The following is a 26,886-nucleotide window of genomic DNA, read 5'->3' on the forward strand; positions in this document are numbered from 1 at the left end:
CTCTTATTAAGCCACTTCTTTTTATTTTTTATATAAAAAAGGAATTTATTTTAAAAACCACTATGCTTTATTTCAATTTAAAAACTATCTAAGATATATCTATCATCATGAAAGAGATTATAACAAATATACAAATCATTAATTATCAGAAAATAATTTTAAACGGGAAAACACTCACTGTTTTCTTTCCTCTGGATCTGAAGGAATTGATTTGTGCAATGGTACTAGTTCTTCTTCATGAGAGATGACTAGCTTGGCATTCACTTGTACCCCTGATATTCGGAATGTAGGACCCTTCACTTTTCCAAGTCTACCACCTTAAAAAAAGTAAAATTTTATGACATAACTACATGTAATATAACAAAATAATATATAATAATATTACAGGATACAAATTATAGCAATATAAAGATAACATACTCAAAATAACAAGTAAGTTAATATAATAGGGTACTATTAAACCATTAGAAATTACAAAAGAATGATTTCAGAGAAAACAGGAAGACATGTATGAACTGATGCAAAATTAAGCAAGAACCAGTAGAACAACTTACACAAAACCAAAACCACACAGATAAATAACTATGAAATACTTAAGAACTTTGTTCAATTCAATGACTGATCATTATAGAGGACTGATGATGCAGAATGAGGGTACCACTATTCTCCCAGTAAGCAGTTTTGAAACCTAGATATCATCCTCAACCTTTCACTCTCTCCCCCCAATATCCTATGTTGCTAAAGCCCGTTTATTACACCTTTGCAACATCTCTCCATGATATCCCTTTTTATCCTTCCTTAATACTGCCACCATCATGGTACAGGCTCAAATTACCTCAGGCCTGAACTATTGCAATAGCCTGCCAGTGGGTCTACCTGCCACATGTCTCTCTCCACTCTAATTTATCCTCCATTCAGCCACCAGAGATTTTTCTAAAACTCAGGTCTTATCATGATGTCACCCTCATACTCAATGAAGTCCAATGGCTCCCTCTCATCCCTAGGATCAAATACAAAAGCATTTGTTTAGCATTCCAAGCCCTTTATAACCTTGCCCTTCAATTTTCTTTTCTTGTTTTATTATACCTTATACATCCCATGTATTCTTTGATCCAATGACACTAGCTTCTTTGCTATTCCATGAACAAAACATTCCAATCTCTCAGTTCCAGGTATTTTCTCTGGCTGTCCCTCATGCCTGGAATGGTCTCCCTCTTAATCTCCATCTTCTAGCTTCATCCCTTCAAGTGTCAACTAAAATACCCCATTCTATAGGAAGTCTTTCCCAAATCTCACTTAATTCTAGTGCCTTTACCCTGTTCATTGTTTTCTATTTATTTTATATACAGTGTCTCTGCACATATTTGTTTCCTTGTTGTCTGCCCCATTTGACCGTGAACTCTTAGGGGGTAGACTATCTTTTGCCCTTCCTTCTATTCTGAGTGCTTAGAACAGTGCCTGGCACATAGTAGGCACTTAAGAAATACCAACTAACCGAGAATGGGACATACATTTTTAGACTTGTTCAATGTGGGAATTTGTTTTCCTTCTTCCCCCTCCCCCAGCCCCCCAACAGAAGGAGAAAAGGTAATTAAATTCAGTTATCAAAAAACCCCAAAACTCCAGCAGGCATTTCCTTACAAGATTCTGTCATAAAAGCTCTGTGTTAGAATATCAAGAGTCCTAATATAATAAAGTGAAAAAAAAATTCTCAAAGCTTCATTTAATTAATTTCACATATAAGTGATTTTCCATTTAAGCAATATTATAAGAAAAAAACTAGTCTGCTGTGTTATTTTACAATAATACTGCATATTTAATTTTTAATCCACAGGTTTTACAGTTTATTTCATTCAAATTAACAATCTACTTATTTGCTAGTTTGTTCAAACTGCCTTACAAAGAAAATATACATGGCATTCAAAATTTTGTTTAAACTCTTTTATGTATCAAAAAAAGACAAAATTGTATCCACTCAAATAGCCTCTTTTAATGCTGTCATTCTTGAAATATCAAAAAATACATAATTAATTTGTAATAAAATCATTCAGTATTCAGCAGATTTCAAATCCTTTAAATGGAATGAGGAACAACTAATCAAAGCTCACTCCTAGCCATCTCTTAACATATTTAAATGATAACAAATTTCATCAACACTACAGGATGAGATCAGAGATTTGGATAATTCTTATAACTATTTTCTTTTCTTTAAATTTTCTGGATGCCTTTTGTTTTTTGTTTGTTTGAACCCCACAGTCATTACTATATATTACCTACCCCCAATACCACCCAAAGAACTTTCTCTTATAACAACAACAACAAAAAAATCATTAATCAAAACTACCACAGTGGAACCTAATCTGTTAGCACATGACAACTGTCAGAATATGCAACATTTATCATTTCTTAAAGCCATTTTTATTAACAGTTCTTTCTCAATACCATGCAGTCTGCTTGTTCTTTCCTGCTATCCAAGAGCTACTCAACTTTCTTTTGCTAAGACCAATGGAAAGAATTCAGGAAATACGTTGGGGATAATTTTGAGCCCCGGAGAGCCCAATACTACAATCTTATTTAATCCAATAAATTTTTATATGCAAGAAAACTTATAAATTTAAAACTGGTTATTTTATTTTGTTGTTGTTGTTTTGGGTGGGGCAATGAGGGTTAAGTGACTTGCCCAAGGTTACACAGCTAGTAAGTGTCAAGTGTCTGAGGCCAGATTTTAACTCAGGTCCTCTTGAATCCAGGGCCAATGTTTTATCCACTGCGCCACCTAGCTGCCCCCCCAAAATTGGTTATTTTAAATCTATATAAATTCCCTACTGGCCTTCCAGAAGCTTCTACTTAGAAATTATTTTTGGCTGGTTGCATCTTTATCAGAGCTCCTTGATAAGTTCTAAAACCACTAAACAGGAAAAATGAGTTAGATCAGGAACACATATTGTCCAGGTTATGACATGCAGTTAAATAGGCAGTCTATATAGCTGGCATTCATTAGTATATATGCTTTGGACAGATACTGCAAATAGATGAAATGGACCCATTATTGAAAAGGTGGGTCCTTTTCACCTTAAATAACTCCAAACTTATTTCTGAAATTAAAGCCTAACTTTTAACATAAATATTTGAAAATTATTAGTGCATGACTGTGGGTTATGGAATAGTAGTCTCCATGCAGGGCAAAGGAAAGGCACATGATAGGTATAATCAGTCTGAAATAAGTAACAAAGAATTGTAAAGAAGTAGATGTCATCAAAAAACTGCATTAACAAACAAAAAAAAAGGTGGGTTGGTCCATGTGGTAAGGATTAAAAATAATCACTATATGGCCTGTATATTCCACTAGGATACTTGTGATATCATGAGATTGGAAAAGAACCCAAGCATGTTAGATGGACCCCTAGTTTTAGGAATGACATGGAAAAAGAACACACAGGATATGCAGGCCTGCATAGGTTGCTATCTGCACAAAGGAAGCCTTTCATCAATAAGATCATAAATCAATTTGGTCCTCTCAATGAAATTAACTTAAATAAAAGCTAAAGTTAGCTTCTAGATTGCATGTTATGCAATTTGAGGCATGTATAATAGGAGGTAGGTGCACTTGGTATGAATGTCAATGAATAACATCATTCCTCATTATCCCCACAATGTGATCCATTTCTCCTTTCCCCAAGGAACTCAAGTAATTATTTCATAAGTGTGCCATTCATAAGGGCCTAGGAAAAATAATATATGGATCAGTGAAAATTTGATGAAATAAATGATTCATTTAATCAATGAAACAAAAATTTGTGAATCTCCTCTGATGGCAGAAAACATTAATGAACATAATGAACAATGGGATTTTAAATTTTTTCTAAAGAAAACATGCTGAAAATTAAAACAACTCTGAGGTATCACCTCACACCTATCAGAGTGGCAAATATAACAAAAACAGAAAATATTGGATATTGGAGGGGATGTAGGAAAACTGGGATGCTAATCCACTGTTGTTGGAGTTGTGAAAAGATCCAACCATCCCAGAGGGCAACTTGGAACTATTCCCAAAGGGCTATAGAACTCTGCATACCCTTTGATCCAGCCATACCACTGCTAGATTTATATCCAAAAGATATCCCCCAAAAGAGAAAATTACCCATTTGTACAAAAATATTTATATCAGCTCTTTCTGTGGTGCTTAAGAATTGGAAATTAAAGGAATGCCTATCAATTGGGGAATGGCTAAGCAAGCTGTGGTATATGATGGTGCTGTAGGAAATGACAAACAGGATGATTACAGAAATGCCTGGAAAGACTTGTATGAACTGATATATAGCGAAGTGAGCAGAATCAAGAAAACTTTGTGTGCAAAGCCAGCAATATTTTTGATGAAGTATTGTGAATGACAACTATTCTGAACAATACAATGATCCAAGACAATTCCAAAGGACTATTAATAAAACATACTATCCACCTCCAAAGAAAGAATTGAAATTGATGGAACACAGACTGAAGCATGCTATTTTTCACTTTCTTTCATATTTTCTTTTATTAAAGTTTTCTTTTACAAAATGACTATTAAGGTAACATTTTACATGATCGTGCATGTATAACCATATATGATTGCTCGCCACCTTGGGGAGGGGAAAGAGGAGGGAGAGGAGGGATAAAGATTGGAACTCAAAACTATAAATAAAAATGTTTATTACTTTAAAAGAACCATGCTGAATACTTAGTATTACTCCAATTAAAGTTTAAGAAGAACTGTGATCAAATATCTACATTCTTTTTTTTGCATTTTTAAAAAACTTCCAATAGTACTTTAACATTATACCTGTTCGGTCCTGTCCAGAGGAACTATCCTTTAAAGCTTTAACACACCCGTTATGCACCAGCTCCCCTAGTCGTCTGAGGTCTGTTTCTGATTTATCAACTAATTCAGCATCTCGAGCAATCGCATCTAACCTGTAATAAAATATCAGCAAAAGATTTATCAGGTATATTATAATAGGTTGTAGACTATACCAATAGCTGACATTTAGATAGAACTTAAAAGTTTATGAAAGTTTTACATAAATGATCTCAAGGAAAGAGTAGAGAAGTGTAACAGGCTATTCTACTTCTGGTTAAGATACTAAATTCTAGACTACACAACCTAAATAAAATAAGCCACAGGAATATATAGTGGCAAATATAGTTTTCCCATTGGCATAGCAGTATAGTATAAACAGTATAATATATCTTTAAGCTTAATGGGTGATTAAGATTTTTGTCACTAGTTAAAATGTCATTTTTCTAATCTGGAGATTATGAACCATCTGACAATGAACCCAATAAGAAACAGTTAACATTTCTGACAAACACAAGAAAGTTAAAACAAATAAACAAGATATATAGTTTATATAATTTTTGATTTCCAAGGATAGATAAGACATAAGTACAAATACTATGCAAACAGTTTTTTCAAATGAATAATACTCAGGTAAGTTTTCTGGAACCAAAATGAAAATTAACTATTAAAATGCAATGTTTTACCTGAACAAAGAAATGTCATCAGAATATAATACGTAATTTCCTGCATTTAGTGGACAGTTTGACCAAAATTAAATTTTTAGCAGTAGTTTGGCTAAAAAAAGGGAAAAGAATATTCAAATCACTGACTATTACTGAAGTCAACAGGCCAGCTCAGAAAAACTAAAGGCTTTCCAGTTTGAATGTTGGAAAGATTTGCATAGCAAACTTATGCAAATAAGGATAGCACTAAATTATCTAAAGAATCACAGAATTTTGAGCTGGAAACAATTTTAGAAATTAAAATACATCACTTAGTCTTTCCAATGGTGGGGAAAAGGTTCTAAAAATGCTTTGTTTTTCAAAATAAGTGAAAATGAAGCACCTAGATTTGAAACATTAGTAAAAATTTTTTGAACAAAACAAATACAACCATCTATTTGTAAACAGTAAATTTTACTTCAAGGATAATTGCATTTACCTTTCCAGAGGACCACCAAATTTCTTGTAACTCTTGATAAACCTAACAGAAAATAATTGCTGTTTAAATGCGTGCTCTACTAAACTTGATTATTAAATACATATATAGTTATATAAATAGTGGACATCAATGCTTATTAATGGAAAAAATCAAAGTATCTCTATCATGAACAAATTAAATGGACAATGCAAGGAAAAAAAAAAAGAATGTCCCCCCAAAATCCATTGGATATATACATTTAAAAACCCAGTCTTATACTAATTTTAGAAACCAGTACAAATAAAACAATAGAAGCTAAAATTTATTTCAGAAATTACTTTATTATTTTCACAAGACAAAAAATTTTTTCAGAGCTAGACATTAAGTCATAGAAAATGGGGGCTTCAATGAGTTCAGGGTGGGTGACAACCATATTAACACTCCCTTGATACAGTCAAGATGAAAGTAAAGAATTCTGATAATTACTCAAGGATTTAAATTCCAAGTTATGAGGTGACACCAAAACAAAAAATGGAAATCTTATTTAAAAACAAAAACATATGAGTGGTTATGGAAATGAAGAAGGGTTAAATGCCTCTTCTAAAAGTAAAGGATTCAACCACTCAAATAGGCATGAAAGTATCTTTAATAAAAGATGCAGCACTTTAGCTTTGTGATGGAGAACTTTATGTCATGTCTATAATTTAAAAGAAAAAGGTTACAATGGTTTTAATAGAAATAATAAATAGAAACTCTGAAAATACAGAAGTGAATAACATTTTTACAAACTTCAAATCCAAAGAAGATTACATAAACAAAAATGACAGTTATTTTTCCACTACCATGAAAGAAATGCATTAGCACATACATGAACATATGTGAAGGGATATTCCACAGTATACTGCATTGCTATCTGACCTTACTTCCCAACTGCTACCCTCAGCTCAAATATCTTAACATGGTTCTTTAAAAAAAAAATCATTGCAGTGCTTATAGAAAAAAATATGCAAATAATTTATCCCTTCATAAAAATAAAGATGAGTTGGATTCTTTAATGTATCAAGAATGGTATGGATTACCAAAAAAGGCAGTAGAAGATGAAGAAAACTCTCATATAAATGTATACTTTTATTACTCAAAATGGTAACAATTTTTAAGCTAGCTACATTAGGGGACAAAAAACATTAAATTAGGTATTCAGCATTTTAAATAACCTAATAGTACATAAATAGGATGAAATGCAAGGCCAATACCACACAGAAGCAGAACCACAAAACTGCTTGTGAAACAAATCTTAGTTAACAAATTCAGTTCCTGCATAAGTTGAACTTGACCTTTGGAAAAGATGGGAGAGTTTGAAGTTATTTTAGCTGTACCCTTTATTAACGTCAAGTTGAAGCAAAGTGGTCTTATTTAATCTTACCGCCTAATTTCTGCATCACTAAATCCTTTAATATTCTCTCGTGGGATAGTCCTTGGTCTTCCACGTTTCTTTGGCCTTTTCCTTTCAGATATTGAATCACTATCAGACCCAGAGTATCTTCTACTTCTGCTGCGCCTGCCTTCACTTCCATTGAAGCTAATCTAGAAATTCAAGGTGACAAATATTTCTAAGTAACCAAAATAATAAATACTCTTAGAAATAACTGCACACACATGCATACACATACATGTTTCATTCTGAGTCAAGTTATCAGAAAATTCATAAATAAGTAATATTTCCAAGACACAAAAAGATATTCTAAATATGATTTATTATTATATCCAATATATACATATTTTACAGTAAAAGATTACCTGTTTTGCACAGTTTCTCATTCTTGGTAGCATATATATTTCTTCAAGTTCCTTTTGTCTTTCTTCTTCTTCTAGCCTTCTTCTTTGATCTTCTGGAATGATTTCCTCCCAATTTCTTGAATTTCTTTCAGGTTCTAATTCAATATCATCTTCATCCATATTTGAAAAGTTGGCCACCTAATAAAAATGAAAATGTTTTTAAAGATCATTGTAGGAATTTACATAATAAATACATCTACTTAATGATAGAGAAGCATTTGTTTGTTTTCCCCATGAGTATAATCATAAATCAACCTTATCTTCTCTGGGCTTCTCTTTTATCAGATGAGGGAGCTTGACTATGCAATCTCCAAAGTCCCTTCAAAGTCTAAGATTCTATTTTTCTTTAATCTCCTTAACAAAATCTTTGTTATTACACAATATGATAAATCAAGAGTGGAAATTCTAAATTTAAATTAAAAAATGAGTTTCAAGACTAAAATTACTGGTTGATTTCAATTCAGTAATAACTTATTAAATCCTTCACCCCCTCTGAGGACTCTTGTACTTTCTGGAGAAATAGCCCAGGTCCCCTCCTCTGGCAGACTTCCCTTCTCCTCAAGACAATGCTTTCCCAAAACAAGCCTGGGGAGGACCAAGAGATGGTATTTTTGGAAAGTGTCTTGCTTTCTAATAGCATGAGGGAGGTAAAATTGTCACTATGTAACTGTGGTGAATGTGTGAAACTATAAAAACTGCAACTATATGAACTTGGAAGAGAGGGGGTGCCTAGCTAACTTGGTAGCTTTGGATGAATGTGATGAAAGGTGTTTATCCAGTCCTTATGGAAAAATGCAGCAGTCCCTCTGGAGAGTCCTTTCAAGGTATTAATCATCCCCTTGATAAAGTTCCCAAAGAAGGGGAGTTTTTGGTGGGTAAGCAAAGGAACACTGGATGAATTTCCATATAAGAAGAGTGTTTTTTATGAACTCAGATATCAGGACAAATGGCATGCAAGAGGCTTATAACCTCTTAGCTACAGAGAGGATGCAATTAATGTTAGTTAAAATAATGCAAAAGTCAATTTATTCTGAATTATAAAATGTTACCGGGAGGGAGGGAGAAAAATCTGAAATTGGAAAGCTTGTATAAACAAAAGTTGAGAACTATCTTTACATGTAACAGGAAAAAAATTAAAATACTTTATTAGTTAAAAAAAAATTAAAAAAAAAAATTAAATGTTACCAAGTTACATTAGGAGCCAAAATTAAATTAACATGTCATTAGCTTACCCTTGTTATTGTCTAGTGTGGTTATAATGTCCTGCTATATATCATATATGTCAATGGTTGTGCTATTTTTTTTTAAAGGAGCCCTTAACAAAATGAATGAGAAAGAAAATTGTTGATGGAAAATACTGCCAGTGCAAAAATGAAGAGGTGTTTGATTATATTAGAACAAAAAAAGTATAGTCATAGTAACTTTAAAATAAGATGAGATATCAAAATGCCTGAATCTATGGTACAAAATATTATAAAACACACACAGGTAAATGAAAAGGGCAAAGTTGTATTAGCTTTTTGTGGTTTACAAAGAACTACAAGTAAGAAGTATTACAATGATAGAAATAAAGTGTTTGAATTGCTAGTAACAATCCATTAGCTATATGAATTGAAGATGGCAATCAAAAATAGCTTTCTTCTTAGCAGGCCAGCCATTCAGACAAAAGCTTAACATTTAAATGAAGTAGTGCAATAAACTGGAAAGCAAGTGGATAGTGAAGAATACTTTTTACTAAAAGCCTTTGTTGGTTTGATCACTTTAAAAGTCAAGTTCAACTGGATAGTGTTAAAATTATTGCAGGAGACGAATACAAATAAAGAAAGATGTGACAAATTAAAATGATATTTCTACATAAATGATTGAAGTGGATACAGTAATCAACAAAATCTTAATGTTGATGAAACATGCTTATTGTGGAAAAGGATGCTTCTATAATTTACATTTTTTTAAAAAGAAAAATGAAATTAACCTACTTTTAAAATGCCTAAGTATCACCTAGTATTTTTACAGGGAGGTAAAACCATTGGTTTTGGTTTTTTTTAAATTGGTCCTGCAGTTCTTATGCTCTGAGAAGCTACAAACCACTGATCACTTCTAGTTCTCTGGTGGTCAAATAAGAAAGCATAGGTAATTAAAGCTGTTTTTGAGGACCCATTTTCAAGTTCTTTTAGCCCAGCTATTGAAAAATATTGCAAGGACAACAATATCACACTTAAAGCATCACAGATTTTAGATACTACTCTAAGTCACCCAACTACACTTAGTTCATTGTATGAAAATGTGAGCATGCAAAACTCACAGAGATATGGATAAAGTTTTCTGCATCTAACGGTCTAAGTATGGGTTTTTAAAGAAAGAGAAGACAGTCTGGTCTACACTGATAAATTTTACAAAATCATACTGATGTTTTCATAATATGTTAGTTTAGGGTTATCCTTAGGTATAGTATTCAGTATTTTTTTTATTTTACAAATTTTGCTTCTTATACTTTATTGCTTTATAATAAACCTGAATCAGAAATTTATTTTTCTTATCCTTTGCTATTATATTACATTAATAAATAGATTTTAAATTGTCTAAGGTAATCAACCTTTGCCAGTGTTATTCCTACTCATTGCCGCTGTTTTATATCAGGAGGAAACCCACTAAGATGTGCAAAGATGTGGTACCAGATTGTTGAGATCCAGGACTCCATCCTTCCAAAGAGAGAAGGCGAAGTCTAAGATTCCTGGGTTTTGTTCTCTTTTACATTTGTGTTCACTCTTTCAGGGTAGGAGAGGATGGTAAAAAAAAAAATTTTGTCTTGTTTTGTATTTGCTATCTTTTTAGTTCAATTTTTCTCCCTTCTCCCTGGAATAGCCTTTGGTAGCTGCATTTGCAAGACTAGGAAAATTTAGTAAAAATCCTAAAGCCCTTATATTGTGACAGGTCCTTCAACAGAGATGTGGGATTTGATAGGATCCCAGGTTTTCTCTCACCATGTAGATTAGTTTCCCCCTGCCCCTTAAGGTTAAAGAGCTGTCCCCAAGAAGTGATAAGCCTAGAAGAATAAGGCTCAAGCACCATTTTTTTGCATGCAGCTTCCTGGTGGCTTCAGACTATACTAATAGGGCTTTACTGTGACGTCAAGGCATAAAAAACCCTACCTATCCTTGTAGAGTTGAGGCCCCTCAGACTTAGCTAATATCCCACATCTAGGTGAGTTACTATGTCCTACCCTACCCTACTAAATTTCTGAGGTATACAATAAGACATTGCTTCTTGGTCTATAAAAAACAACACTTGGGAAGCATAGCCGAGATGGTAGAATAACAGAAAGCAATACATTGAACTCCCTCTGAATTCCTTCAAACAAATCTATTAAATGCACCAGATCAAATTTTAATGTGGAAATTAAAAAAAAAAAAGTCAAGACATTTTGCCAGTTCAGGTGAACATAGGGAGAAAAATAGAGGGGACCATGGAGACTACAGACAGGGTCTGGCCAGGAGCGATGACTGAGGAATGCAGTCTAAAGAGAGGCTGTGGCACAGAGGAAGAGGGGGTCCTAAATTAATGCCAGATCAATGTCACAGCACTGAAATGGGAAGGTGTCATGTGGCAACTTTATTGTTCACTGCTTAGTTCTGTTTCACAAATGAAGGGTGAACTAAGGAAGGGTTCCATGCTACCCTGTTTGGGAGCTGTAAGTCAGAATCAAGTTCAGAAGCCAACAGCAGCTGTGTAGCTCTCATCTTAGTATCAGAGTGGATTTCAATTTAAACGTCTAGCCCTATCTCAAGTCTGTCTGAGCAAAACCAAGGCAGGATTACAAGACCAAAGAGAAACCCATAATTCTGATACTCTGAACCTTCATGGCATCCCAGCTGACTGATAGTGTTTGAGTTCAGTAGCAGTCCATTGTAGCTCAGATTCAAATTATAGAGATCAGATCAAGGAGGCAGCAATCAGACTTTGCCTAGGGAACACTGAAAAACCTCTACTGAACTTTGCCTGAGGTTCTGAACAACACAACACTCAATGCTCCAGGAAAACATTTACAAGTAAAGTCTCAAAGGAAAACACAACTTGCACATAAAATCAATTAGAATTTCTTGGAAGAGTGGAAACAAGAGTTAAAAAGTGAATTTAAATTATTTTTATAAAGAAATGAGTTTTGAAGATTTGGGGAGGGGACAATAAGAAGCAAAACACTTTTGAGGAGGGATAAGGTGAAAGAAGATAGAAAATACAGTAAATATCATGGGGGAAAGGATAGGATGGAGGGTAAAACAATTAGCTATAGTAACCGTGAAAAAAAAAAGATGTGAAGCAAGTTTGTCTAAGAGGCCTCAGTTCTCAAACACAGAGAACTGAGTCAAATTTGTTAAAAAGAGAGCCATTTCCCCAATTGACAGATGATCAAAATACATGAAGTTTTCAGATAAAATAATCAAAGATACCTATAGCCATATGAAAAAAAAAATGCTCCAATTCACTACTGATTGGAGAGATTCAGGTCAAAACAATTCTGGGTACTGCCTCACACCTACTGGATTGAATAACATAACAGAACAGGAAAATGACAAATGTTGTGGGGGATATGGGGAAAATGAAACATTAATATACTCTTGGTAAAGTTGTAAACTGATTCAAACATTCTGTAGAGCGATTTGGAACTATAGCTAAATGACTATAAAACCCTGCATACTCCTCAACCTAGTAATACCACTAGTAGGTTGGTACCCTAAAAGAGATTAAAAAAAAAAATTGAATTCAAAACTAAGTTGATGCCCATCAATTGGGGAATGGATGAACAAATTGTGGAATAAGATTAGGAGGGAACAGTATATTGTGCTGTAAGAAATGATGAGCAGGATGCTATCAGAAGGACTTATGAGAAGTGCAATACATCTACAGAGAAAAGAAATGATGGTATCTGAATACAGATTGAAGTATAATTTTTTTTTGTTAGTTCTAATGTGGAAATGATTTGCCTGACTGCACATGTATAACTTACACTGAATTGTTTGACTTCTTAAGGAGGAGTGGGGAGGGAGGCAGGAAAAGAATTTGGAACACAAAGTTTTAAAAAATTGATGCGAAAATTTGTTTTTACATGTTACTTGGGGAAAATGCTAAATAAATAAAATTTTTAAAAATTAAAAAAAAAAAAAGAAATGAGTGTTTGAGGGGAAAAACAGAAAAGAATTGAAACTAAGGGGAAAAAAAGAATGATCAACCAATTCCCTGAAAATTAAAATGTAAGTCAATGAGTCCCTGAAACAAAAAGAAATATTAAAAGAAAGTCAAAAGACTGAAAAAATGGAAAAAAATGTAAAGTATTTGATAGCAAAAACAACTAACGTAGATAACAGATCAAGGAGAAAAAAATTTTAAGAATCATTGGATTATATGAATGTCATGACCAAAAAATGAGCTTATAATAATCATCTTTCAAGAAATCTTAAAAGAACACTGCCCAGATCTCTTAGAACCAGATGCCAATGTATAAAAATAGAGAATTCACTGAACAACCACCAAGAAAGAAAAAGACAAAAATAAATCCTAAATAAAAACTAGCAGCAACATTAAAGTGAAAATCCAGAGCTTCCAGGTCAAAGTAAAAATAGTGCAAGCACCAGAAAGAAAAAAAAGTCAAGTACTGAGGGGGCACTATCAAAATCACACATGACTTAGCAGTCAGCAATGTGAAAAATACAATATTCTAGGAGGGAAAAGATATAGGTTTACCACCAAAAATAATTTACCCCATCACAACTAAGTATAATCCTATGAGGGGAAAATGAAATAGAAAATTTCCAAGCATTTCTGATGAAAACACTGCATCTGTGTAGAAACTCTGAAGCTCAAACACAGAAACTCTGAAGCTCAAAGAGAAACTTTAATAAAAAGGTAAACTTAAATAACAATCATAAGGGACTAAACAAGGATAAACTACTTACATTCAAATATGGGGAAATGATATATGTATCCCCTCTCAACCTATCATCTTCAGGGGTAATAGAAAGAATCTAAATAAACAGAAGGCCTGGGAGTGGTTTTCTGTCTTGATGAACTTAGGAAAAACAAAGGGGAAGAGGAAAACAGTGGGGAGAGAGGGTAAGTATATTTAGGGAAAATTATCTCACATAATCAGGGATACACAAATAGACACCAGTAGGATAGGGTGAGAGGAGTGTCTTTTACTTGAACCTCAGTGTTATCTGAAATGGTCAAAAGAGGGAAGAATACATGCACACAGTTGGGGAAAGAAAACATTTCACTCAATAGGATAATAGGAGACAAAGGGAAGAAAGAGGAATTAGAGGGAGAGTAGATTAAAAAATCAGTCCTAAGTAAAGCACTCTAAAGATGTACATACATATTTATAGCTCCTTTCAGTGTGGCAAAGAACGGGAATCTGATGAGGTTTCTGCCAACTGGGAAATGACTAAACAAGTTATAATATATAAATCTACTGGAATACTATTGCGTTTTAAAAGATGATGAAGGGGATTAAAAAACAAAACAAAACAAAACAAAACCCTGGGAAGACTTATATGAACTGATGTGGAGTGAAGTGATCAGAAGTAGGAGAACAAGTTATACTCTAATAAAAATATGGTAAAAACAAACAACTTTGGAAGTATTAGAAACTGAGCAATGTAAATGATCAACTATGATTCTAGAGGACTAAAGGAAACAGGCTACCCATCTCCTGATGGAAAAGTAAACAGCTAAATAAACATTTTCCTCACCCCCCCCTTCTCCCTTTCTCTCTCCTACACATACCATATTTGGATATGGCCTATGTGGAAATTTTGCTTAACTATACATATATGTTATAAGGTTTTGTTTTTTCTTTGTCTCAATTGGGATGGGAGGCTGAGAAGATGAATTTTTGCTGGATGAAACAATAAAATATAATTTTTAAAATATATAAAAAAATTATGCTTAACTTCAAGGTTAGGTACATACATTACCAAATACAAGCCTCCAGCAATATTTTAGGCATTAACATCTAGGGGATATGTGCCCACCATAACTGCTACTTGGAATTTTACATGATTGATTTACTAAAGATTTCTGAGAAAAAATTAACACCTGTGAATCTCTTATTTGAAAACTTTTAGACTCTGCAAAAATTGTTTCAATGGCTAGCAGACCAGAACTAACAGGTTAAATCAAATTCTGCTAGAAATTGTCAGCAATAAAATTACATAGTCAAGAAAAGCCTCACTTGCAATTTAATGAGTTTATCCATATTATCAAGATCCTCCTGTTTCCAAATCAGATTCCTACCTTGATATACATGACCAGGAAAATAACAAGAGTTAATAATATATGAAAAATTTTATATAACCTAGCTACATTAAATGTTAAATAGGCTACCATAATAAGACAAACATTTTCTTTAAGAAGGCTACACATTTTTATTTTCTGGCAGACTAAGATGAAAAGAAAAAAAGATACTTAAAAAGTATAACAAGAGAAAAACTATGTATCTAAATCCCAAAACACCAGAGGTTAACAGAGACTTTAAACAGTCACTTAGTTGATTAGGAAAATGAGGCCCATTGAAGTTACATATTTTATTAAAGATCATGGAAGCTCGGGTCTCCAAAGGTCATTTAGTCTAACCTATACATAAAAAGATATCCCCAGGCTGGAAGATCTCAGTCATACATCTCATTGCCTTCTACAACACATTACATTCTTTAACAATTCTAATAATTAGGAACTTCCTTTTCTTTTTTAAACACCAAACCAAATTCTCCACCTCAAAACCAATCACAACTAAATCTGCCCTTTGCTTCAAGGCACAATAAGTATCTTTTTCTTCTACATGATAGCTTCAAGTACTTGAAGATGGACATCATGTTCAATGGCCTAGCCCTAACTAAGGCTGCCCTTCCCTTAGGAAAACTAGAACGCTCAATATACGAGTGTATAGTAAGCATATATCTCCTTTAAGCATAGCAGGTACCCTATTAGCACTGCCACTTACACAGAGACAAAAATTTAAACCCAGGTTTCCTGATTTCCAATAATAGTGTTCTTTCATTTTCATGTAAATCATTCTTTTAAAAATGCTTCAAAATAATGATGAGGAGGAGGAGTTCAGAGAAACCTGGAGGGTTTTGCGTGAGCTGATGATGAGTGAGATGAGCAGAACCAGAAGAACATTGTACACAGTATCACCAACATTGAGTGTTGATCTACTGTGATGGACTATATTCTTCTCTCCAATGCAATGGTACAGAAGAGTTCCAGGGAACTCATGATAGAAGAGGATCTCCAAATCCAAGAAAAAAAAAAAAGAACTGTGAAGTATAGATGCTGAATGAACCATACTATTTCTTTTGTTTTTGGTGCTGTTGTTTTTTTTTTCTATTTTGAGGTTTTTTATCATTGCTCTGATTTTTTCTCTTATAACAGGACTAATGCAGAAATAGGATTAATGTTATTATGTGTATATATGTGTGTGTGTGTGTGTGTGTGTATGTATGTATATGTATGTGTATATATATGTATATAGATATATAGATATAACCTATATCAGATTGCCTGCTGTCTAGGGGAGGGGAGAGGGAGGGAGAAAGATCTGAAGTTGTAAAGCTTGTATAAACAAAAGCTGAGAACTATCTTTACATGTAACGGAAAAAATAAAATACCTTATATGTAAAAAAAAAAAAAAGCTTCAAAATGAGAAATATACCTTAAACTGGGAAAGCAATTCATCTCCAACAGTTAATGGGCCTGGTTCATTTTCATGAGTTTCAGCCCTCTTCAGGATTTCATCAATATCCATTTCCTATAAATGGAAAGAATGTTTTAGTATTGGGAATTTAAGTGTGGTCTTACCTTCTCTCACATAAATTCTATGTATTCTCTTTACCTGAGGCTCTTGTTCTTCTCCTTCAGGTTCTTTAAAAAGTTCTTCAGCACCAAACTTTAATATTGCTGATAGCTCTTCCTTATTAAAAGGTGTAGAACTAAAGCAGAAAAAATGAACCATGAATCACATATCACAAGATAATTCAACATGTAAAAACACTTCTTTAAATATTTAAGTGTACAACTATAAACATCCATGAAAATGTATGTAAAAATCAGAATCCAGCTCAACTGTTTGGTGTTATCGAAACATTTTCAGCTTACAAAACATCTACCTTGAAGGAGCAGAACCTGTGTGTAGTACAGTCTTCCCAGTTGTGTCCATTCTCTGAATTACTAGATGATCGAGCACCATCTTTTTTTTGGCTCTTTCAAGAATATCTTCTTCAACTGATCCCTTTGTAACTAGACGATAAATATTAACCTATATAAAAAAGTACATCTCAATATATATAAAAGATAAAATGAAGAAAGCTATTAACTGTTATAAAGAAAGATGCCTCGTGGGTACAACTCAGGAGTACAACTACCAACAACATAGTTTACTGATACATGCAAAGTACAATTTGCACTATGGGAATACAAAGATGAAAAGCTTTTCTTAAAGGTGGCTTTAATTTAGTTGCAAAAACATGACAAACAAAAACAACCACAGTGCAATATTAAAAGAGGTATCGAAATCCTACAGAAACATAGAGAAGAAAAATCACTTGGATTGAAAAGATTGGAAATGGTTGTAGAAAAGATGGGGTTTGGGATGAGCCATGAAAGATTAGGACTTTCATGAACGAAAAAGAGAATTAGAGCATCGTGGATATGGGAACACTGAATAGAGACAAAAAGCAAAAAGCATGGTTCAAATATGTAAAAGACAGTAGTGGAAAATAGAGCTAGAAAGTAGGTTAACACCAGATTTGAGAGAGTTTAGACTTCACTGCACAGAAATAGGGAACCATTAAAGTTCCTAGAATAAGGGACTGTCATGATTGATGCTAGACGTTCAGGAAGATCAATTTGGCAAAAATGTGTAAAATGTATTGGAGGGAAAGCGATCAGAAGGCTGGAGATCAATTAGCAAGCAATTACAATAGTCCAAATAAAAAGTAATAAAGTCCTGAACTAGGTGGTTGTTGTGGAAATGGAAAGAAGGGAATGGAGAGGTTAGACACTACATTCAACATTCATCCATTTAATCTGTGTGCAGCACACTGTGTATCAGCTGGATTATTAATTATATATAATTATCAGGACTTGTTGACTGGAGGGTAGCAAATAAAGATTGAGTTGGAAAAGATGTGATGCATTATACATAGTAGGCACTTAGGGTTAAAATGGAACCCATTAATTTCAAGGTTTCAAACCTATGAATAGAAAACCGGTAATGAAATTTGTAAAAATAGGAATGTCAGAGAGAATAAGCATTTTCTATTGTTAATAAGAACAAGAGAATAAATTCATTGTTGCATATGTTGATCAAGGTAAAAGGAAGAAGTCTGACAGGTAGTTGGAAATGCTAATCTGGAGCTTGGAAAAGAAGGAACAAGAAATAGATTTTGAAGTAAGCCAAAAAAAATTTAAAGAATTTTAGAGAAAGGAACATCCATAGAAATCAATTAAACTAATCCCTTCACTTTATGATAAATAAACTGAGACTCAAAGAGGTTAGAGTGATTCCCAAGAACTAAGCCTGGTATTCTTATTTTCAGTCTAAAGCTGCCTCAAGTGCAGCTGGGTAGCTCAGAGTGGGGCCTGAAGTTAGAAAGACTCATCTTCCTGAGTTCAAATCCAGCCTCAGACACTAGTTGTGTGACCCTCAGGCAAGTCACTTAACCCTTTTTGTCTCAGCTCATCATCTGTAAAATGAGCTGCACAAGGAAACGGAAAACCACCAGCATCCCTTCCAAGAAAACCTCAAATAAGGTCATTAAGAGTAGGAGATGGGGCAGCTAGGTGGCGCAGTGGATAGAGCACCGGTCCTGGAGTCAGGAGTACCAGAGTTCAAATCCAGCCTCAGACACTTAACACTTACTAGCTGTGTGACCCTGGGCAAGTTGCTTAACCCCAATTGCCTCACTAAAAAAAAAAAAAAAAAAGAGTAGGAGATGACTGCAAAATTGACTGAACAATAAAGCTGCCTCTCAAATCATACTTGAAGTTATAAATAAACATTTATGTATACATATATGTATATATGAGACAGGGAAGCAGAGTGTGTTTAATGGCCTAGGAAGTGAATAGGAACTAATGAAGAGATCAAAGAAGTAAATTACAAAAACTCTATAGCAAAGTTCAGTGAGAGAAAATAAGGAGGAAAAAGAATTCTGCATAAAGATTCTGAGTTTCTCCTTTCAAATTTCTTAGCTTATTGAATAAACTCTGCCAAAACCACAAGAATCTTCAAAATTCACAAAAAAACCCAACTCACATAACAATTTCCAAACAGTTACATTTAGATGTTTTGATTCCTAATATCCTGAAAGTATATGTAAAAATACAAAACTAGAGGGAGGTGATGAATTTCTCTAAAAGAGGTAGGTCACACAATTAAATACCTACTATCAGCCAGATTAGCATAAACAAATAAAAATAGTGATATAATAAGACAGAAAATTGGATTGGCTTCTAAGTGAACCACTTTTTAAAGTATGGGGGGAAAATGTTATTGTCTAAGAAAATAATAAGATAAGTCAATACAATATCAAACACTTTTCTGCCAAACATACAAAGTGTGAAATTACTATCATGTTTGTATGTACAAGCAAAAGGGCTAAAAACACCACATTATACACTTATAAATGTCTTAAATTACTTCTAAAGGTATGGTGTTAAATATTAGTTTCAGCTTTACTCTCAGGCATTGGTTGAACTTTGGGGAAATTCAGGTATATATCAATTAGAACAGAATTTAACTTTTTTTTGCGAGTAATGGACCCAATGTGACAATTATAGTCTATGGATCCCCTCTCAGTATATTAAGTGCATTGAGTAAAACACATAAAATTATAAAGAAAATGGATTATATTGAAATAAAGATGCAATTTTTTATATCCAATTTCATAGATTCCCTGAAATTTATCCAGATACCCCCTTGGGATCTATAAATCTCAGGTAAAGAACCCCATATTGGTGAGATGACCTAACTCTAATCTTCCTAAGAAACAAAAAATATGGGGGCACAGTGAATAGAGCACCAGCCCTGGAGTCAAGAGGACCTGAGTTCAAGCCTGGCCTCAGACACTTGATGATTATTAGCTATGTGACCCTGGGCAAGTCACTTAACTGTAATTGCCTCAACCAGAAAGAAAGAAGGGAGGGAGGGAGGGAGGGAAGGAAGACTAAAGAATTAACAAAAATCAATTTAAAAAACCCTGAGTGAGGGGCAGCTAGGTGGCGCAGTGGATAGAGCACCGGCCCTGGAGTCAGGAGTACCTGAGTTCCAATCCGGCCTCAGACACTTAACACTTACTAGCTGTGTGACCCTGGGCAAGTCACTTAACCCCAATTGCCTCACCAAAAAAACAAAAAAACAAAAAAACAAAAAAACAAAAAACAAACCCTGAGTGAAGATTGAAATTTCAGATTGGTGATGGACTGTACCTGTTTCTTCTGCCCAATTCTATGGGCTCTAGCTTGTGCCTGAAGATCATTTTGTGGGTTCCAGTCAGAATCAAATATAACAACAGTGTCAGCAGATGCTAAATTGATGCCTAGTCCTCCAGCCCTTGTGGAAAGTAAAAAGCAAAAGTCCTATAGAAGTAAAAGAAAATAGTTACACTTTTTAAATCCATCATGCTGAATGTCATTAGAAACAGATGATGTAACAACTATGAGTGGAAACTAGTGGTATAAGGGAATCAGCAAATTTTAAATGTCAAAAGCAAATTTACTTTTCAGCAAATTATGTTGCATCATAACTTATTCTATAAAAACTCTGATGCAGTTTTCTCTTTCTAACATAGGAATAAAAAAAAATCTTTTAAGAGTCAAAATAATGGAGAAATTTATTTTGGAATAAAATTTTCTTAGTCAAATTGACCAATATATAGACATTTCAAATGCATTTTTTAAAATTATAATAATAGCACATTATATCATCAGGATTACTAAAGAGACATACATATAATAAATGTTTAAATGGGAGAAAAATTCACACCTCAGATCCTTCAGCATTAAAATGATCTAATGCTTGTTTTCTTAATTCTCCTTTGATTGAACCATCTAGTCTCTAGAATGACAAAAATATCTCAGTTAAGATAATGCAAAGGAAAACAATAATTAAGTCAAAACTCTAATGTGAAATAAACTTGCAAAATGAAGTAAATGTGAATGAAAATATTAAGCTCATTAATAAAAGTGAAGTACTTCCAATCTCAGTGGGTTTAAAGAATAACAACAGGTACTAACTATGGTCCTTTCTTTTAGGAGAGTCATATGTATGGAAGTCACTTAAATGATGAAACAAGTTTCTTCAAATTTTTTTTAAAAGATTATAGAAAACATTTTTCTGCACTATTTTTACTTTGCCAATTACTCTAGGTAAATTATAACCACTGATTTAGGTTCAGAGAGGCTTAGAATCGAATATCTAGAGGCAGAAGGAACCTTATAAGTCATCTAGCCCTGTGGTGTCAAATTCAAATGGGGGTGCTGTTGGCAACTATACCATACATAAGAATCCCTGCCAGATAAATACTGAATCAGAAAAATGACATATTTACATTCTATTCTATTTTTATTATTTCATTAAATTACATTTTATATTCCAATTACATTTTAATCTGGTTCAGGTGCTGTTAAACATCTCTGATCTAACTCAACTCCCTCACTTAGAGATAAGGAAACACAGATCTAAAGAACTAAAGTGATTTGTCCAGGGTCACATAGTAGCAAAGTTCTACACTCTTTACACTTAATCATGCTACCACCAAGTGGGAATAAAATGGCAGGTTTAATTTGGACTTTTTCTTAAGGAATGAAATTTTATTTTCAAGAGATTTACAACTACAGAGTATCTCTTAGATCCAAAGATTATACATACATAGTAGGTCAAAACTAGACCCACACTAATTAGCAAAGCCCAGGGTATCTTGCACAAAGCAGGTGTAAATTAGTATCTACTGAACTGAATTTCCTTTTAGGAGAGATTATGTCTATTTTTTCTATACTACTTTCCTACTACACTGTAAATTCTAACTAAAGACATCAGACATTAAAAAACAACAACAAAAAAACCTAAACACCTTAGTATTGTTCCTAGAACTTCTACATTTAGTTAACTACCTATCATATGTTACATCCCCCACCCCATTACTGCCAAACAGCTTCATAAGAGCCAATTAGTTTCAGAGGAATAATTATATAAATGAGTAAGATGGGCTAAATGGTGTGAGAGTGGGGTTCTACAATATCAGGGTATGGTCTGGTATTAACATATTATGAGATATAACATATTAGCAATGTTATTTCAAAATCATGTTGGTATGACAACTCTGTTTTTGGTTTTTTTTGCAGGGCAATGAGGGTTAAGTGACTTGCCCAGGGTCACACAGCTAGTTAAGTGTCAAGTGTCCGAGGCTGGATTTGAACTCAGGTCCTCCTGAATCCAGGGCCAGTGCTTTATCCACTGCACCACCTAGCAGCCCCAGTATGACAACTTTCATGAAGATTGAAAACCATCCCTAAATAGTGACCACTAAACAGAGAAAATACTTTTTTTTACCCTGATGCTTCCCACCCATCTGCTTTTCTTATCTAAAAGTATTACTTGGAACATGCCTGCCATGCAGTTTTTGTCACTTGGATTTGGATCATCCCTACAGAATGTCTTTAAGGCATTCACGGAGTTTTTTAAAAGATAGGAAATTATAAAAGAATTATGAGGAAAACAGGATACATGAAATGGGAAAGAATGTGTCTAAAGGTAAAGAGTGAGCAAAAATAAAGGAAAAAAGAAAAAGAAAATAGGAGAGTTGCTGAAATATAAAAATGATAAAAAGAGATCTTTTGAAAGGTCAGAATATTAATGTCATTTATTCAAAATTCTGAAAGATAATTGTGTATAATATTCTTGGAAAATAGACTAAAATGCAAGAACAATAATAATGACAGTTCAAGTTTAAAGTCTTACTTGAAAAGGGAATTGACGATACTTCAAATATTCTGCAAGTATGTCCAACATCCGCACCATTTGAGAGAAAATCAGAACTCTGTTGCCTCGTTCTTTTAGCCGAATCAACAGCTTATCAAGAAGAATTAATTTTCCACTACTTCGGATTAAATGCTAAAAAAGAAATCAGTTATAACATATACTATGAAAAAAAGATAAAATGTATTTCTTGTAACACAGTTTAAAAAATGTGATGAAAACTAAAATTACTTTTTAGTTAATGAGCTATAAAAATTTGAGTAACTTATTCTATTCAAGGTCCTTGAAAAATTTTTTAATCTACTTTTCCTTCAGTTGAAATTTTACTGCTGTATGTCAGTATATGCTGAACTGTATGTCACAAAAATTCAGGTTTCATCTTTTACTCTCATTTTGTAAACCAGTCCTTACCAGAAATTCGGAAATATTTTAAAAAGCAATGTCCTGGGTGGAATAGTTTGAGTCCTGACAGACTTAAAGAAATAGCAACATATATTTACGAAGGAAATGAGAGAGAAGAAAGGAACAGACAGGACATTTTAGCTCCAGTACAGGAAACAACAGGGCAGAGAAACTGGAAAACTGAAAATCGTTATCAACCCCCTAAATTTTGCGAGTACTGCAAAAAACAAGGACACTTCTTGAGGGAATGTATAACTAGAAAACAAGACCTTAAGAGGACAATGACCAAGAGCCTTGAGGAATTCTTTGGGGGAAATCAAAATAATTTTGGAAACTTTTATCAGAAAGGAAACAGAGTAATTATAGGCCTTATTACAGGCAGAATCAAAATGGATATAAATCTTTTCAGGGGGATACAAAGAGACAGTATCAGAATAACCGTAGACCCTATCAGGGAGGAACAGAAGGACAGAACCAGAATCAGGGTAACCGTGGACTCTCTCAAAGGGGGGCACAGGATTGACAAGAGGAAGGGGAGGAATGGAACACAGATAATGAAAGCAACATATTCCCAGATCCGGATTTTTTTAATTCACTTGTGTCAGTCCATTCACCTCCCCAGAGTAATGAACCTCATATGACCCTCAAAGTAGGGGACACATATTATGACTGTTTGCTAGACACAGGAGCTTCTAAATCAGTATTAGTAAGCAAACCAGATGCTGGGTGTAGACCTGTAGGATTTTTGAATGTAGTAGGAGTCTCAGGAAAGAGCCAGAGTGGCAAAATTGAATCCTCACATGGTATCTATGGGGCCCTTAACAGTGGAACATTCGTTCTTACTCATGCCTGATGCCCCTGTAAATTTATTAGGTCGTGATCTCCTTTGCAAGCTTAGAGCAACCATATCTTGTGCTCCAGATGGGGCTGTCTCCCTACAATTGCCAGAGGATACTGTTCATTTATTACCAATTTTACTTACAGAAGCTCAAGGAATAGCAATTCCCTCTGACATTCCTGAGTCTTTATGGGCCTCATCCCCTAATGAGGTGGGGCTCCTTAAGTCTGCCATGCCTGTTACCTTTAAAGTTAAGGGGGGACCACCCCCCTCCATTCCACAGTATCCATTGTCTAGGGAAGCAAAAAGTCCTGTCCCAGACATTTTACAATTGGATCCTCAGCATCTCTCAGCCATAAAGGAATTAAAACAGGCCTTGTTATCAGCATCTGCCCTAGGACTACCAGATTATAGTAAGCCTTTCACTCTCTTTGTGCATGAACAAAGAGGGGTGGCTTCTGGAGTTCTGACTCAATCACTGGGGCCTAACCAACGCCCTATAGCCTACTATTCAACTCAGCTGGACCCTGTAGCGGCTGGAGCGCCACCTTGCCTTAGAGCAGTGGCGGCCACAGCCCTTTTGGTAGAAAAAGCCTCTGATTTGGTCCTAGGTAACCCTCTAACTGTGCAATGCCCTCACGAAATGGAGGCTCTCTTACTACGTCACAGGACACAAGCCTTTTCAGATCAAAGGCTGGCTAAGTATGAAATAACCCTGTTAGGTAATGAGAATATCACTTTAAATCCCACTGATCAGTTAAATGCTTTTCCCCTTCTACCATAATTTTTTCCATTCCCTATGAATCTACATGTTTCACAGTGGTAGACCTCTGCTCTGCCTTTTTCTCCATACCAGTATATGAGGACTTCCAATATTTATTTGCTTTTACCTGGAAAAATAGACAGTGGACCTGGACTAGACTCCCACAGGGATTTGTAGACAGTCCCACATTATTTTCCCAAATTTTACAGCAGGATCTGGCCTCCATTACCTTTAAAGGCTCCACACTAGTACAATATGTTGATGACTTACTTTTAGCCTCCCCTAATGCTGAAATTTGTCAAGAAGATAGCCGTCACTTACTACTAGAGCTGCACAAGAGAGGTCACAAAGTGTCCAAGTCAAAGGTACAATGGTGTTTGCCCCAGGTGGAATATTTAGGATTTATTCTGGCTGCTGGAACTCGCTCTGTCTCTTCTAAGCGAGTCCAAGCCATTCAACAACTTTCTGCCCCCTCTACTAAGAAGCAATTAAGAGCCATTCTGGGAGCAGCTGGGTACTGTAGACAATGGATACCCTCTTTTGGTGAAATTACTAAACCTCTCATAGCTCTAACAACTCTCTGCAGAGGCTCTCCCTTTGCCAGACTAATGTCAAAGCGTTGGTTCATGAGGACAAAAAAAAAAAAAAAAACGCCCCTCTGGACAAAACTTTCCTCTCTTCCTTTTCTATACTGTTGTTCACATATTATTAGTTAGCAATAGTTATTATATTCTTTTTACTGTTCTGTTGAGGAAACATTTTGTTTCTTGAGGAACAAAGGGGGGGACTGTAATGATTGGAATGATGCCACCTACTGGAAACTTGCTGTGGGAAAGCTCCACCATGAGGAAAATGCCTCAGAGACATTGTGGCTTTTCCTTGGTGTCAGGAAATGACGTTTGCTCATGGGTGCTGTCTATCAAGGCTACCAGCCAATCAACTTGAGGAGCCTCCTATTTTCTGGGAGGAGACAGGAAGGAGAAAAGGGAGCCTGCGCAGAGAGCTCTGAGGCTTTTTGGGGTCCTTACTGGATGGTGGTGGGGGCAGAGGACTTCACAGGAAATTTGAGGAAAGATAGGAATGCCAGGCAGTTGGAATTCTGTTCTCAATCTTTTTCTTTCTATTTTCCAATAAACCCTTAAAAAACTAAACTTGTTATCAGTGATTTTAGTCAGTTTCCCCCAAAACTGGGGGAACAGATTAGAATCCACATTTAGAATCTTAAATTACACATACTTTTCACTTAATACAAAGTCTTGAAAAGATTTTTCCTTCAAACCAACTTTACACCAGCAAGAAAAGAAAAACTAGAAGCAAAGCCAAAAAACAACAAGCCAATACCCTTTTGCCACTGTACTCAAAATTCAAATAAAATCTTAATTTTGGTAGAAGTTTATTCATAAGACTAAAACACCTGATTTACAATGTCAATAAAAATCCTCAGGTCTCAACCAACCTGTTACTGATTGGTGATAATGTCCTTTATAAGATGCAAATTCTCTTTTCCTACAAGTATACAAAACATGCACACATGCATTTTTATATTAGCATTTTCCCCTCTGAAGTTTAAACAAATGAGAGCAAACAGTACAGTTAGTAAATAATGAACTGACTTTATATTCAAGAAGACCTGAGCTCAAGTATACTGTGTTTTATACACAGCTATACAATTATGGACAAGTTACTAAACTACTCAGTGTCCAAGTAAGCAACTGAACAGGACTCTTATTACAAATCAGTTATTGGCTCAAATTGTGGTAGGTAGGATTTCCCCACAGCAATGAAATTCCATACCCCTCTTCAAAAAAATGCTACCTAGATCTCCTTTCAATTAGGGCTATGTTCATTTGGGAAGGGGCACTCAAAAATGACTGGGAAACAAACTTCCCAAATTGAGTCAAATGCTACAGTGACAGTATATTTTACACAACAAAATGATCCGGTACTAAAGGGAAAAGGTAGAACTGGAATTCACAATCTGACTATAACTGAATTGGAACATTTCTCAAGTCAGATTTTAAATCCAAAGATATTTTGAAAGAAAATTGACATTGTACTTATCA

The 26,886-nt window shown here is 34.5% G+C and overlaps 1 protein-coding gene across 2 annotated transcripts in view; it reads right to left on the reverse strand.

Annotated features, from left to right (window-relative positions):
* Positions 1–26,886, reverse strand: part of CHD1 (chromodomain helicase DNA binding protein 1) — a 134,171-nt gene that overhangs the window by 29,613 nt on the left and 77,672 nt on the right. For both annotated transcript variants that reach the window (XM_043967415.1, XM_043967407.1), the window contains exons 17-27: positions 22,803–22,955; positions 20,829–20,900; positions 20,273–20,422; positions 16,951–17,099; positions 16,677–16,773; positions 16,497–16,592; positions 7,754–7,930; positions 7,380–7,540; positions 5,978–6,019; positions 4,820–4,950; positions 179–317 (exon numbers count right to left, since the gene is read on the reverse strand). In XM_043967415.1, the coding sequence (XP_043823350.1) occupies positions 179–317; positions 4,820–4,950; positions 5,978–6,019; positions 7,380–7,540; positions 7,754–7,930; positions 16,497–16,592; positions 16,677–16,773; positions 16,951–17,099; positions 20,273–20,422; positions 20,829–20,900; positions 22,803–22,955 (1,367 nt within the window). The remainder of the gene's footprint in view (positions 1–178; positions 318–4,819; positions 4,951–5,977; positions 6,020–7,379; positions 7,541–7,753; positions 7,931–16,496; positions 16,593–16,676; positions 16,774–16,950; positions 17,100–20,272; positions 20,423–20,828; positions 20,901–22,802; positions 22,956–26,886) is intronic.

This window comes from Dromiciops gliroides, chromosome 1 (genome assembly GCF_019393635.1).
Source record: "Dromiciops gliroides isolate mDroGli1 chromosome 1, mDroGli1.pri, whole genome shotgun sequence".
In the NCBI taxonomy this organism is placed as follows: Eukaryota; Metazoa; Chordata; class Mammalia; order Microbiotheria; family Microbiotheriidae; genus Dromiciops; species Dromiciops gliroides.